We start from the raw sequence: 16,188 nt of genomic DNA, 5'->3' as shown, positions 1-16,188 counted from the left end.
TTTTTTTTTTTTTTTTTTGAGTAGAAAGATTCTGTAGCTTCAGTAGGAATATGGTTGGTAGCCTGAGTTAAATTGTTCTTGGTAAGTGTATTGCCTAAGTGTTTAGGTGAAAAGTACCCAATGTGGGGTGACAGAACAAACTCTTCAGAGTTCAGTTTTGACACTGCAGAGGTGTGTGATGTAAGGGACCTCAGAAGTGAAAATAGCTTATTATGGTGAGCACTGTTAATCCAGGCAAAAACTTAAGATTCCTGAGGAAATGCAGTTGTATGTTTAAACAGTACAGTTGTTGCTTTTCTGAATCTTTTTCTTTTAAGCACTGGTTTCATTGTGAGCTTACTAAATTGCAAAAAAAAGCAGGGTTCCCTTTGCATGTCCAACACTTGCTCTTATTTATGATGGACCATAAAATACAAGTCAAACATGCCTGTAAATAGCTTCATAGCCAAATGAATAAAGATGCAGCAGAATCTTAATCTGAGGGACTAAATACTGTGAGGTATCTTTCACCTGTTATGTTTGACTTACGGTTGAAAATGCAGCAAGTTTGAGAGACTACAGTTAAAATAGGGCCTTTGGAAGAACTAGCGTTAGTTTACTTAAACTTTATCCTCCACTTATGCCTAGAGAACTGAACCACAACGATGAGCAGCAACGAGTGTTTCAAATGTGGACGTACTGGCCACTGGGCTCGGGAATGCCCTACTGGTATCGGACGTGGTCGTGGGATGCGAAGCCGTGGCAGAGGTAATCTGCCTTCATAAAAGTTTCTAACTTACACTCATTGAAGCACAGTTTGCATCTTTTAAGACTTGTACACTGTATTTTTATAGCCTTTGTAGAAATGACACAACGCTGTCTTCATAAGTACAGATAATCAAATTATGTACTTAATTGGTTTGTGTTGCTTGTTTTCATTTTTTAATGATGCCTACTGCCACTTACATTCTCCAGTATTTTATAGTACAGTAAAAGCTCTCTTATCTGGCATCTGTGGGGGATAGGGGGTGCTGGTTAATCAAATATGCTGGCTGGCTGAAAGTTGCAATCAAGCACAAGCACAACACGGTTGCAATGGCAGATGTTTACAATTAAGACTGCTGCTAGTGATGCTGCTCAGCAGCACCCTGAAGCTTCTGTAAACAACAGATCTATGAGAAGTGCATGACAAGATGCCGGATGGTTATTGGAATTTTTCTGGGTATGTGAAGGAAGACTTGTATTGCCATCTATGACCGATGCCGGTTAATAAAGCATTCCAGATGGTAAAGTGCCAGATAATGCAGCTTTTCCTGTGAAAAGGATTTCCTTGGTGTATTGCAAAAGGATAATTGCAGTGGCATAATAAGTATTTACCTTTTGTTTATGATGTATAGCTAGATCACTAAAACTTACTCATTTTTAAACAGGCTTCCAGTTCATGTCTTCATCTCTCCCAGACATCTGCTATCGCTGTGGTGAGTCTGGCCATCTTGCCAAGGACTGTGATCTTCAGGAGGATGGTAAGTATTAAGACGGGATGGTGGGGCAGGGGAGGAACCAAACGTCACAAGCTACACATGACACTTTTGTGTATCTGAACATGGAACCAATTGGTTCCCAGCAAATGCATGTTAGAATTAACTTAATAAAGGTTTTATAGTCTTGTTCTGTCTATTTTCTTATTGTGGAAGCCTGCTATAATTGCGGCAGAGGTGGCCATATTGCTAAGGACTGCAAGGAGCCGAAGAGAGAGAGAGAGCAATGCTGCTATAACTGTGGCAAGCCTGGTCATCTGGCTCGTGACTGTGACCATGCAGATGAGCAGAAGTGCTATTCTTGTGGGGAATTTGGACACATTCAAAAAGACTGCACCAAAGTGAAATGCTATAGGTAAGTGTCACTAAAATTGCTGCCTTCACTGTTGCAAGGATCACTACATTCCAATCCTAAAAGGGAATACAATGATCCAAGCTTATGCCTATGTAATTAAAAATGTCATAATTACTCTTGGGGGTTTTTTTGTGTGTGTGGGGTGGGGGGGAAGCTCAACCATCTTTTAAATGGTGGAGTAAGCACCAATATTGTGTGTGTTTTACTGGATGCTCCAAATGGCAACTAGAGTACTACCAGACTTCAATTAAAGAGGCATATTTGTCATGGGGAAGTATTGCCTTCTGGGGACCCACCTCTTGTTCAGATCTTATTTAGTGGGGTGCTTGGGTGTAAGTGCAGCAAGATCTAGAATAGAATGCAGTTCAGTTTTACTGCTTCTGGCTGCATTTGACTTAAGCTTGTAGTCGGGTTGCTTAACTTGACTTAAGTCTGCACCAGAGACATGTGCCTAACTTTTAGTACAGATGATGTCAGTAAGCAATACTTACAGCTTGAACAGCTGCACAACACAAACATCTCCTTCAGAATTGGAGGACAGCCCAGTGTATCATTTAGTGCACTTTATAACAGTGTGGGATTAGTTTTTCCTGACTTGCCTAAAAATCTAACAAGTCTAAAGCTTCCATATAATTTTTTTTTTTCTTTCTCCTTCTCCCAGGTGTGGTGAAACTGGCCATGTGGCCATCAACTGCAGCAAGACGAGCGAAGTCAACTGCTATCGCTGCGGAGAGTCAGGGCACCTTGCACGGGAATGCACAATTGAAGCTACAGCCTAATAATTTTTCCTTTGTCGCCCCTCCTTTTTCTGATTGATGGTTGTATTATTTTTCTCTGAATCCTCTTCACTGGCCAAAGGTTGGCAGATAGAGGCTACTCCCAGGCCAGTGAGCTTTACTTGCCATGTAAAAGGAGGAAAGGGGTGGAAAAATCAACTTTCTGCATTTAACTACAAAAAATGTTTATGTTTAGTTTGGTAGAGGTGTTATGTATAATGCTTTGTTAAAGAACCCCCTTTCCGTGCCACTGGTGAATAGGGATTGATGAGTGGGAAGAGTTTAGTCAGACCAGCAAACCCTCTCTGGGTTACATGGAAGTGATCCTGTGCAGGACGAAAGAAATCCTGGAAGTGTAAAAACTTCCACAAGTAACTCTTAATTTTATTGTAATGGCCTTGAATTGTCTGACCTCAGTAGCTGTTAACAACACCAAGTAATATCTGTATCAGGCCTTACCTAGAGCATATAGCTGTGTGGGAGTAAACAAACAAGATGCACATGCCTGTTACTGGCCATGAGAGAGAGAGAGAGAGAGAAATCAGGAATAAAACTTTAAAAGTAACAGTAATTCAGTCAAAGAATGTTAATGTTGGAGATACAGAAAGTAATGGGAAGCTTTTTGAATGAATATTGCAAATTTAAATCTAAAACCCAGAACATCAGTTCTCATAGCATACACAATTTGGAGCTATTCAGGAGTTGCAAAGATGCATTTTCACAGAAATCAAGATGTTATTTTTGTATACTATATCACTTAGACAACTGAATTTTCATTTGCTTGTAATCAGTTTTTAAAGTAAGATGGTAAAAGCAATTGAAGTCCTAGAACATAGAAATGTAATTTTAAACTATCAATAAAGCTGGAGGAGGAAGGGGAGTTTGGCTAAAATTCTTTTTTGCTTAGTTTTTGTTCATGTACACAGTGCAAAACACCATATTAAAGAGGGGAATGTGGAGGTGTTTAAAAGCTTACAGTTTGGACTTTTTCTTTTTGTTCTAAGTCTTGTGGTGTTGATCTCAATTCTGTAACATCAGTAACTTCAGAAAACTTACATTGCGCTACTTTTTGCAGCACTTCTTACAGGTCTTTGCTTCTCTGCATACCTTGACATCGTAAAAATGTTTGTTCCTTTATACAGTAGGCTGTTGCTTTAACCTTTATACGAGCTTCCAATTAAAACATTGCTTCATGTATGAGCTTGTTGCTGATTTGTGCAGAGTAAAGCTAGTCTCTTACTCGTACCTGAATGTGCTGGGCATATGAATACTACTGCAATGCCACTTCCCGTGAAGTTGGTTAAGAAGTCAGATACCAATGCATTGGCTTTGAAAAATGAAGTGCTTATTAGCAGAGTGCGGAAAAAATCCTAATAGTCCTGCATTTGGGGTGCCTCAATACATGGTGTACTGGAACATAATTCTCAAATGAGAGTTGAGATCTTCTAATAAAAACCTGTTTTAACCAAAGCAGGAAACGTTAGCTGTCACTTTACAACCAGAGAAGCTTAAGTCCATGAGACTGTTATGTTTTTGTGGTGCCTCTCTTTCCCCTCCCTTGTATTTTAGATTTGGAAAGGGCACATTAGAGTAGCTTCTATCAAATAAAGTGATGACTTACTTCATACTGGTTAAGTAAACATGACAGGTCACTTCTTAATGCTAGCCTTGCTAAATCTACTTAGTTGCCTGTGATTCTGCAATGGATTATATTGAATGTGGCACTCTGCCATTCCCTTTACTTTATTCATTAATGGAATTGGAATGGAAAATGTGCTATTGTGGAAGGACCAAACTAAAAGATGGAAGTTAGTGTAATGAATTTCTTCTGGCATCTGTAGGGAGGGGAACCTTGAGCACTTAAAATGTGTTTTTAAAACCAATTCAGGAAGTGTTCAGAGGTCTGCCTTCTTAATACCTTCATTTGAATACTCTGACAACACTGCATTCAAGCCTTGCACTAGTATATCCCCTGTAGTAGAGCAGTCGGATCTTGCTGCTGCCCCTCCCTCTCCTTCCAAATCATTCTGCCTCCTATTGAACAAGTACTGCAATATATAATATTACAAGGCAAGTTCACATCTTACTTTTACACCAGTTTGGACCTCTTTTCACCCAACCAAAGCATTACCACTTGAACACTTCCTTCCCCTGCATCCCTTCTCTCCAAGCCATGGACTGCCCTGCCCCCAAAAGTAGGAAGAGAACCTGAAGAATGGGGGCAGGGAGTATCCAAGTGATGATGCTTTGGTAAGGGGAGGAGAGAGGTCCAAATTGGGATAAAAAGTAAGATGTGAACTTGCCTTGTAGTACTACATGTGGAAGTACTTGTTGGGGTGGTGTGAGGGTTTTTAGCTTGATAAGGTACCAGGATAGCTTAGGCTTGGAGTGGGGGGACAACCTTTTTGGCAGGCATGCCACAAATTAGCCCTGCACTCTACCCAAGTTGTGCCATATCACACACAGGCTGCCTATGCCACAGGATGGCCACCCCTACTTTAGACTAGTAACTAGTCACCATCTTTCCTGTAGACTGTGTATTGCAACTTGTGAACATTTGGTTTGGCTCTTGTTTTATAGTCTTCCTTGCCCAAATGCCAGGAGGCTAGTAGTCCTTTTCAAAGAAGCTTGGTTCATGCTTCAGGTACAGTCAGATTTCCAGAGCTATTTTGTATATGATCTAGAGTTTGCCTAGTTCCTTCTTGAGTGAGTAGGAAGAGGGGATTTTCAACTTGGCTGCCTTGGATATTGGAGCTGTTTGTGTTCTAGACACTGCCTGCTACAATTAATCCTGTACTGTCTCTGGTGTCTCCTGTGTTCCTCTGCTTCATTGTGTTGTATGAGACCCTGGGCCCTGTGGCCGCTACATCCCACCCCAAAGGATGGAAGCAGAACCTGGAGTAAGGAGTGGGAGCCTGGCAGCAGCAGTCTCTGAAGTGGTGGGGGAAATGGCTCCTGGGTGGGGGCCACAACTTAACCTTTCACGGGTTGCATGTGGCCGACAGGATGCCAGTTGGACAGTCCTGCTGTAAAAGATTCCATATAATGAAAAACTTAGATATTCCTTGTGTTGCAAAGCTTATTATGAGGCCTCTTGTGGCTCAAAGTCATAGGGCTATTGCTTAAAAAAATAAAAAAGTACCTAGGATTTGATTTTCTTAATCTGTTAAAATAAACCTTTGAAATCTGCGTGTTCTTTAGAGGTCAGGCAATGCTACTGTACTGCGCTGAGTCATCAAGAGAAACTGCATTCAAGTAGATGAATGTCAATTTTGGAGCTCCTTCTGCAGAGGAACAAAAAACTGATGCTGAAAAGCTTAAGCTGAACACTAATGAATGTTTTAGGCAATCTAGTCATAGATTTATGTGGTACAGAAAAGAGAAATGACAGGCTTTACCAAAGGGGAGAATAAGAGGCTGCTGTTACAATTTAATTATTTTCCCTTTGTCTTTTGGTAATGCAAAAAAAAAAAAAATTCCCTTTGGATACCTATGGATTAGTCTTGTCCTTCAACGTACAGTCTCATATGTACTGCTGCATGGACTGTTCTGACTCAGTGTAAAGGGTAATATGCAAGATGTTTTTATCCAGAGACCATTAAAGGCTGTGTGTGGCAGTGCAGGGTCTGGCAACCTACAGGTTGACCTTTAGATTAAGCTTGCAGAGCTGTGGTCTCAGCAGCATTTGGTATCAAGGAGCTCTGCCTGCAGCTAGGCACCCAGAACTTCAGCGGATGGGGAGCTCTGCCTATTATGCTACACAACTGGGCAGCAAAGAGAAGCAGCTGAGGTGGATCTGTCCTAGTGCCAGTCTACCTTTAACCTGAGCTGAGTCATTCTGGTCCCATGCTTGAAAAATGTTGGAAAATCTCTGGCAGTGGATGGTTCACACTCATTCTGTAGAGTTTAGATCAGTGGTTCTCAAACTTTTCAGATTTAAGCCACCCCTTGAAAAATGTTGTTTCATAATTTTCTCTTGATCCCTGACTATAAAAAAATAATAAAGCAAATCTTCTGTTGCAAAAAACTCTGACCACAACAGGTAAGAATGTTTTTGACACTGTATTCCTGTTTGAAATCTATGACTATAGTGAATCATGTTTGCACACCTAATGGTGTACCCTGCAGCACCCTTCAGAGGATCTCAGGGCACACACCAGTGTGTCACCGCGCCCTGGCTTGGAATTGCTGGTTAGATGTTGGTGGGTGGAGACTCCAGTTACTTACAAGTCTGGGTGCAGATACTAAAAGAGTGAAGTTTGCACCATTTTTTTGTTACAACGTGGACATTTTGTTTTGGGGTTTTTTTTAAAGGAGAACATGTCCTTGACCAGAAAATCCATCTCTCCACTGTAGGAATTAATATTGAGATGAATTACAGCAGTCTGTTTCCAACATTAACTAATATGTATCAGCTGGAAGTCTTTGGACTTATGACACAATTGGTTCCTGAAAACCATGTCTTAAGTCGAAATGTTGTAATTTGGAATTGGTTTTCCCATAGGAAACAATGTTATAATGGGGGGTTAGCTCCTGAACCAAGGCCTGATACTCTATTTTCATAAAAAATAACCTGGAATTTTGTACTCAATTATAGATGAGTAATATAGCTACATTAATATATTTAGATTGTAAACAGCAATCATATTGATTTGGAAGGACTTCTTTAAGGTGACTTTGCTGGACTTTTTGAAGGGTTCATGTTCTCAGGACTCTTGGCTGCAGTCTTTTCTGGAGTCTCGTCTGCTTACTTAAAGAAAGTGTCCAAGGAAGTTTGGACAGATGTTCTCCAGGGAGATGGGTGACACAGCGAACTTATTTGCTGACAGGGTGTGGCATTGGATCAAGCATTGTAAAGTCAAAACTGATATCAGAAAGTTGAAATGGCATCAATTTATAAAAGTTGTAAGTACAAAACATTGCAACTCGAAACATTGTAAATCAAGGACTGCCTGTATAGGAAAATGAAGATGCAAAGGAAAACAAAGATACATTTGCATTTGAAAGAACATTTAATGTTCTTATGTCACAAAAATATTATCCTATGCTATAAGAGGCTACCTAATGAGTACTAGAGCCCCTGGAGTTAGGGGTCCAGAATCAACAGAGCAATAAACAATGTTATTGGTTGATTTCCTCCCCCCCCCGGATTAAAATCCAATCCTCAAGTAAACATTACAACATTTTCTAAACCATATCACTTGATGAGTTCAATTCACATATAAATCTAGTCACTGTTATGATTTTTATTGTGGGGGTTTTGGTACCTACCTATACATTTGTAAGCTGCTGCTCTCAGTTTGAATCTATTGCACAAACAATGCCCTGTAGTACATTGATGTCCACTTGTTTTACATCCACAGGTTGTGATGTCCAAGCACTCAGCTGTGTAAGACCTTTTGTTGTTATCAGTAGAGGCAACAGCATGCCATGGACGATGTGCCATCCACTTTCTGTGGGACTTGGCATCTGTGGATTTGCCACCATTGCATTTTGCCAAATAAAAGCTTGGTATTGGGCTTAATGAATGTGCTGAAGTAGTGCATCTTGTGTTGGCAGGTTTTCAAACTTGCACCTTTCTGAATTGAGCACACCACAGTGTGAATGGAATTTGTCTCCCAATCTACACACAAATTCCTCAGCTTTGGCCAGTACTTGGGCATCTGGTGTGTGAGATGCTTTAAACTGAGACTGGAGATGAGTTTCACAGATCTTCCAAGCAAACTTTTTAGAAATTCCTGCAAACTGGCTTGTGGTATCAGGCCCCAGGCAGGCATGCAAGCCCAGCAGTCCATCCCTTCATTACAGCATTCCACCTTCTGCACAGCAGTGTATTGTTGAGTTTTTGATGTGCCTGCTTTCAACTTAGAAAAGTTTATTAAACAAGCCATCCTTAATGGACTGGCCGACACCAACATCCTGAGGGATAGCCAGCACGGGTTTGTTGCGGGTAGGTCTTGCTTGACCAATCTCATTTCCTTCTACAACCAGGTGACCTATCACCTGGACAAGGGACAAGACATTGATGTCATATATCTTGACTTCAAAAAAGCCTTCAATCTGGTATCCCATGATCACCTCTTAGCAAAACTGGCCAATTGTGTCCTTGGGTTCACCCTGATCTGCTGGCTGGGAAATTGGCTCTGTGATCAGACCCAGAGGGTAGTAATTGATGGAAGTCACTCATCATGGTGTCCAGTGACCAGTGGGGTCCCCCAAGGCTCTGTCCTTGGACCCATATTGGTCAACATCTTCATTAATGATGTGGACATTGGAGTCAGAAGCGGACTGGCCAAATTCACCGATGACACCAAACTTTGGGGCAAAGCATCCACACCTGCAACATCCTCATAGGCTCGGCAGTGCTATGCTGGCTAGCACTATGGAAGAAAGAGACTTGGGAGTCATCATTGATCACAAGATGAACATCAGCCTGCAATGTGATGCTGTGGCTAGTAAAGCAAGCAAAATGCTGGCTTGCATCCATAGATGCTTCTCAAGCAAATCCCGGGACGTCATTCTCCCCTTGTACTCGGCCTTGGTGAGGCCGCAGCTGGAGTACTGCATCCAGTTGTGGGCTCCACAATTCAAAAAGGATGTGGAGAAGCTTGAGAGGGTCCAGAGAAGAGCCATGCGCATGATCAGAGGTCAGGAAAACAGACCATATGATGACAGGCTGAGAGCCATGGGGCTCTTTAGCCTGGAAAAGTGAAGGCCTAGGGGTGATCTGATGGCAACCTATAAGTTTATCAGGGGTGACCACCAGGATCTGGGGGAACGTTTGTTCACCAGAGCGCCCCAAGGAATTATGATGTCAAAGGGTTATAAACTACTGCAAGACCGTTTCCAGCTGGACATAAGGAAGAATTTCTTTACTGTCCAAGCCCCCAAGGTCTGGTATAGCCTGCCATCGGAGATGGTTCAAGCACCTATTGAACACCTTCAAGAAAAAATTGGATGCTTATCTCGCTGGGATCCTATGACCCCAGCTTACTTCCTGCCTTCAGGCAGGGGGCTGGTCTCAATGACCTTCTAAGGTCCCTTCCAGCCCTAATGTCTATGAATCTATCAATCCACGGCTCGCTACTGAGACAAGGCCAGAATGTAATCAGTAGTAATAGGACATCTGTCACTGCTTGTGACAATGACTGTCATATCCTTCTGACTACCTCAGAGAGATGCAAGATCATGTGGGTGTCTGCCTCTTTTTGTGTGAAGTGGAGGTGGTCTGTGTTTCTTCCTGTTGAGAAGACAGCATAACCACCATTACTACCACTGACTATTACTTCTTTGTCACCATGTGATGCTTGCTATAAAAGTTCCCTTTTGAGGAAATAACAAGTGATGCCTTGTTTTCCTTGGATTCAGTGAATGTTCTCCATGGCACAGGCAACATGATGTCCCTGCTGCTAATTTCAACTCTTATTTCCCTTCCTTTTCCAATTCAGTGCTTTCTAATAACATCCCTGATTGATGTTTGTTTGTAGCAGTCAAACACAACATCTACCCTGCTGCAAGATTGGACATGATATTTGCCACAAAAGCATCTGCATAGTCTCCAAAGGTCACTGCATCCTTGGGTTTTCTTATGGCACATATTGGAGTCAGGGTTTCTTTCAAACTTGGCTGCAAAATATTCACTTCCAAAATGGAGAATAGTTGAGCTTTGTTTCCTGGTCTCAGGTTTCTATCTGTTGTAGCCAGTGATAGCAGTACAGTACAGAGTTCTTGCCTTAGGAGTTTTATTGACATCAATATCCCTGTCAGCATCCAGAGATACAAGTAGGTGTCTGAAAAGATCATGATTGGCTCTGATAAGTGAGGTCTGTTGTTTGTGTTTTTCTGTTGCTAACTACTGTATATAGTATATAGGCTGAACCTCTGGACTGGAAACCAACATACACTTCACGTGCTGTGTCTTCAGTTGCTTCATATCTACCAAGAAAACACATCCCTATCTCAGATAATGCACATGGTCAAAAGCGGCAAACCAAGGCAACTTTTTGGCAAAAGACTCCAGATATAAGTCCCAGTTGCCCTCTCTGATAGCCCTTGTAAACCAGAGCAGAATGGAAACAAGATTCATGTATTGCCTCCAGAAGGTATATGTGAGATTGTTTTCCTGGGCTTTGTCAAACCCATCCAACAGTACTTTCGCTTTCTTAATTTTGGGGAGCAGATCGTGCATTACTGTTTCCAAAGCCTGGTCATCTGCACCATTGAATGCCTTGGCAAGTTCTTGAGCCTTATGCACAACTGAAGCATCTAGTTCCATGTGACTCATCAGCCCATTGTAGCATGGTAGACCATAGGATTCTCCATAATGCCTCAATTGTGAGTTTGTGAGCATGTATCACTTGACTCCAGTGCTTACCCTTGAGAATGTCCTCAGCAGTGTTCTTGCCATAAACACCACTTTCTACTAAAATGTCCTTTAGGCCAGAATCAGCCACATACTGACCAAAGACCTTTGAGAAATTCATTTGAATGTGGCACCTGCCCAGCATTACCACCGGATTTTGCATTCATTCATCTTGTACCATTGCAGCATCTTTGCCTTACAGTATAACTGTTCATCAAATGTTACCACAGTGAATTTCTGACGCAAGGCAGATGTCATCTTTTGGCAATTCTTAATAACTGTCCAGATAGTGTCAAATTCATGGGCAGGCTCATTTATTATTGACATTGGACTGACAACTGTCCTGGGGGTATTCAATTTGGCCATTAGCTAAATCCAGTCCAGCTGGGTACATGCTGATTGTCAGGATGCTGAAGTCTGGTGATGACCCATGCAATGTCCATAGCCTTTGCCTGTGACACCACCGTTGAAAATGTTGCCTTGTACCATTCAACTTGGCATTCAACTTGGACAGGTTCTTGAAATAATGCTTCTGTCTTATTCTTGTCAATATTGGACTGGAAAATGACTTGGAAGGTCATTAAGAATATCAACACATCAGCTAGTTTGATATTCCACATTCAGATCTAGTACTTCTTTGCCGGTGACACTTCTGCAGAAAGCAGCTGTTTGAGATGTATGGAAGGTCTCCTTCCCATCACTTGTCTCCTCAAAAATGTCTATGTTGCCATTAGCATATCAGATGTAGCCTGCAAGCAGATCATTTCTGAAATTCATTGGGACAATTGTGTTTCCATGTGCTGTATACTTTGCCAGTACAGCATTTGCTAAGGTAGTGCCAGCACACATGACTGTGTAATAACTCACACAGTGGCCTGCTGCACGCAAAAGTTGCACAAGCTGTGTAAACCTAGTTGCTTGATGGATTGCCAATCCAAGTCCCAGGTGCTTGCTTTGCCCATTTGTAGCCAAGAACACAGTGTCCTGGGCAATAGACAGTAATTGTGTGTGGTGCTCATCACTTGCACAGTCTTCATCCAAGTCATCTCCAGGGCATAGCAGTTGAAGAAACAAGTATAAAATCTCAGGTACTTCACTTTTCTGAACTTTGTATGTTGATGCCTCCAATGAAATTATGTCCTGGGGAAGAATTGATGTCTGTTTTAATTTTCATGGAGCCATGGTACAAGCAGCTTAGCAGCTCGAGGTCCCTGTCTGCAGGATCTTGGAAAGGTTCCTCCATTAAAGTGTTAGATCCCCTCTCACTGCCTGACAGTTCTTGAGCCATTTGTCTGAGGGTCTGGACAGCACATCCAGTTGATTTTGCAGGGAATACCAGAAGTGATTCCTGTGGATTGAGTGACTGGACAAAGTCAACTTTATCACCTAGGAAATTCCTCATTTTATTTCTGAACTTTTGCTTATCATCAGGGTCTCCTATTTCTTTGAAGATATTGAATTCACTATGGAGCAGAAGGGTGTACCTCTCACATAATGATGACATTGTATACATTTCACCTATCACCATCCCTCAGCCTCCTCCAAAACATTGTTGAAGCAAATATCAAACAGTTCGGTCTCAACCTCACCAATATCAACAGTCTTCTGATAATTTCTCAAAAACTCTGAGTAGGACTTCAGATGATATTTCCCTTGGAAAGCAATGAGATCACCTGCAGCAGAGTAAATGGCATCAGAGAGTAGCATCCTTCTTTGCAAAGTCCATAATCGTATTTGAAGTATTTAGCTACAAACTTCCCTCGATTTTTTTATGTCTTCTCCTCCTGACAAAAAAAAAAACCTTTTTCCCAAGAGATCACAGCAACTTCTAGACGAGTTATTGCTTTGTGGCTCCTGGGAACTTGATGCAAAATATGCATATGCAGCTGATGGTATCTATATGCGGTACTAGTATCTTTCTCATATTTGTTTTCCAGTCTCTTAATGTGGTCTGCATTTGTGAACTGGCCATAACATGTTGTATGATAAAGAATATGTCATCCATCTGCTTCCAAGTTCACAGACTGTATTCCAGTCCAATCTGTCGATGAATCGATGATCCTTATATCTCTTCCGTTTTGATTCCAGGAGTTGATGCAGACCTTGTTCTGTTGCCTGATGTGCTTTCTCTTTTTTTCCCCCCTACCTTTACCCTGCTCCTCTTGGCATATAAAGCATTTGTGCCAATCAATTTCTACTTCTCTTCCCCTTCGCCTATGTAAGCCACTGGTTCCATCTTCAGTGTTCAACCTGAAAACATAGAATGAAGGCACATTATATTCTATGGATCTGCAATTATATTTCATTTTCCAGGGGAAAAAAACTTTGTTTAAAGAAAAACATTCTTAAGAAAAACACTAAAAACATGTTTTAAGAAAAAACACCAGGTGATGTATATTAATGTTAGAAAAACAGACTGTTGTAATTTATCTCAGTATTAATTCCGGCAGTGCAGAGATGGATTTTCTGGTCAAGGAAATGTTCCCCTTTAAAAAAAAAAACTTTGCACAAACACCATTGCTAAGGCTTTTTCTGAGCTCTGTATCTAGACTATACTGTAAACAAGAGAATGTTGATTGGAAAGGGAAGATTCTGCCAGTAAAGGGAAAATATGTCAACTATAGGATTACAGTTAAATGGAAATGGTGAAGCAAGATGAAATGTAAAGTAGCCCTGAATACTTTGGGGAATGACAGGAGACCAATTTGGTGCTCTCTACCTCTGTTTTTTTGTATGCTGGGGGGCTTTTCCCAAGGGGTCCTGCTAAATTATTTGGAAAAACAACCCATGTACAGCTTTGTGTTTCCCTACTGAGGCCTCAGGTGGCATTAGTATTTATTCCAACTATGTTACAAAAGTCTTTCAGCAAAGAAAGGAATAGAGACAATAATAAAATGGAAAGATATTAATGAGGTATTTTAGACGTTTTTGAACCCAATTAAAAGGTAAAGTCACACAACTAGAATTCATTAGAACACCTGTATATAGCTTTTTAGGTTATCTGGCATCCAGGGCATACAGCACAAAAAAAGCAGGAGTGTAACATTACCCAGTGCAACTTGAAGACTATTTTGTACAACAGCTTCAGTTTACATTTTATGGTCATGCACTAGTTTTACAGTTGGTTTTCTGATGGCCCTGGAAGTTAGCCTTTTTATTGTGATGTTTAGTTTAGATTATATTCTATACTAAGCATAGCCAGACAATTCCATGTATATGGCTAAGGTATAAATCATTCCAGCAGTTTGAAATAAATTATATTCCTAAATTGGTTGCAGATCAAGAACTGCAAGCTGGAGAACTAGCTCAACTATGCACATTCTAGAGCTTCGATATCAATGACTTCGCAGATTCATATCGAGCACAATGTAGAAGGGGAAACTATGCTAGGACATGATTTTCATAGGAGTTAAAAATAATGATCTGCTTTAGGTAGTGTGTAGCAACACTAGTTGTTAGAACTGAGCAGCATTCAATTATAGAAGGGGTAGGAAAGATCCAGGTTTTCTGGTTAACAGTGTTTTGGTGATTTTTTTAAACGTCAGCACTTCTGGGGAAGTTGATGGGAACTTGAAACTTCACTGAGATTTTGTCCCAGATTTAACATAGTTCCTTTTTACTAATCTGAATTGGCCAAGTTTCCAGTTTAAGAACACTTTATGTGCACACTTTGCATTATGACATATCATTACCCATAATTATCTCCCAGTATGCCACTGGTCCTGTGCACGTAGACATATAAGCCAAATAAAAATTTCACTTGAACAGATAATGTAGGATTCATTTGGGTATGCATAGCTGCTTTGCAAATGAAGTGGACCTTCACATTTGTCAAGATTGTGGAATGCAGGAGTGTGCATGAAAGAAGACCAGCGTTCTTCCCTATAATATAGAAGTTCATATGAAGTGAAGGAAGCTTTCTTGCCTTATTAATTGCACTTGCTGAACAACGTGGTGTGTTCTCCAGCACATAGTGGAAGGTTACTTAAGATTCTCGATTTAAAAAGACATGGAAAAATGGCAGCACAAAACAACAACTCCCCACAGACGAGGCAAAAAGCAAGGGAGGGTAGCACCCTGGAGACTAACTGGTTCAGAGAGGCATAAGTTTTTCTCAGGTGTTATAAATGGACTTGCAAAAACCAAAGATTTTAAATAGAAGGGAATTTAAGGAATAGGTGAAAGGAATACTGCTGGGAGAGGCAAAGACGGGTTGAGTCAGTCAACAGGGATAAACAAGGCAGTTGACCTATTGAGGAAAGTAGCCAGTTGCACCTGTCTGGCCTTGTGGAGGCACTGTCTTTCCGCTTTGGAGTGTGCATCCGGAGCAGGCCGCAGGGTGTGTTCTGGTAGCCTTTACATTGGGTCATGTTCAACCTGAAGGAGGCCCTAATACTCACGTGCCACAACTTGGTCTTTTTCTTCAGTGTTGGGGCTCCTCCTCATCGCTTCTTGTGGACTGGGCACTGCCCTTAGCAGGCGTTCTTGGGGCTTCACCTCCCCTACACTCCGGCCATGCACCAACCCTCAGGATGGCGCCAGATGTTGGATTGCCAGTTCACCCTTCTGATGTCTTCATCTGCCTCCTCTTCTCCCTGCTTGTCATCTAGCCTTTTCAGTGTGAGATGAGCACAGGACGTTGAACTGTCCTGGCCAAAATGCCAGGTCTTCCCTCACTATGCTGCTGCCTGCTGTGCTGTCCTGGCTTCTGGCCTGTGGAGGGCTGCCCTTGGCCCCTTCTCCCTGCTTTGGGGCCATGTAAAAACGCAAAACAATTTAAGTAGAGGAAAAAAGGAACAGTTGGAGTATGGGGCCTCAGCCCACCCCACTTACAGATCCGGCATCTGAAGCTCCAAGGTCCCTTGATGCGGTCCTTCTTGGCCTGGCTGCCCTGCTGGGCCAGTGTGATGCCTCTTTCAATAAATTCTGGACCCCTCTGTCAGGTCCTTGCCAGTGTCTTTCCCAAGCTGCTGACACAGCCTGTGTGCAGCCGGGGGGGCAGCCTTGCCTTCTGGTCCCAGTGGTGCTGCCTTCCTCTCCATTTCCCTACCACTGGCTTTTAAATCAGCCGGGCGGCAATTTTTAATGACATCATCGCCTGGCGCCATTTCCCAGATGGCAATAAAAGCAGCTGATGAACCGCACCAGCGGTTCATCTCGGCACGGCTTGTTCGGCTC

General features: G+C 41.9%; 1 protein-coding gene and 1 long non-coding RNA gene across 4 annotated transcripts in view; one reads left to right on the top strand and one right to left on the bottom strand.

Moving 5' to 3' along the window:
• CNBP (CCHC-type zinc finger nucleic acid binding protein) overlaps positions 1-3,845 on the top strand; it is an 11,863-nt gene extending 8,018 nt beyond the window's left edge. Inside the window, exons 2-5 of one of the 3 annotated variants that reach the window (XM_019536975.1) lie at positions 628-747; positions 1,410-1,502; positions 1,671-1,872; positions 2,534-3,845. In XM_019536975.1, the coding sequence (XP_019392520.1) occupies positions 645-747; positions 1,410-1,502; positions 1,671-1,872; positions 2,534-2,651 (516 nt within the window). In that variant the 5' untranslated portion in view covers positions 628-644 and the 3' untranslated portion in view covers positions 2,652-3,845. The remainder of the gene's footprint in view (positions 1-627; positions 748-1,409; positions 1,503-1,670; positions 1,873-2,533) is intronic. The other 2 variants (XM_019536976.1, XM_019536977.1) reach the window with 2 other exon arrangements.
• The window catches only part of LOC109311364, an 11,048-nt gene extending 2,589 nt beyond the window's left edge, over positions 1-8,459 (bottom strand). Inside the window, exon 1 of the long non-coding RNA XR_002101490.1 lies at positions 7,968-8,459. This is a non-coding gene — a long non-coding RNA (uncharacterized LOC109311364). The remainder of the gene's footprint in view (positions 1-7,967) is intronic.
• Positions 8,460-16,188: the final 7,729 nt, after the last annotated feature.

Source organism: Crocodylus porosus, unplaced genomic scaffold (genome assembly GCF_001723895.1).
Source record: "Crocodylus porosus isolate Cpor-Errol unplaced genomic scaffold, CroPor_comp1, whole genome shotgun sequence".
Taxonomy (NCBI): domain Eukaryota; kingdom Metazoa; phylum Chordata; order Crocodylia; family Crocodylidae; genus Crocodylus; species Crocodylus porosus.
This window is presented reverse-complemented; position numbering and strand designations above follow the sequence as displayed.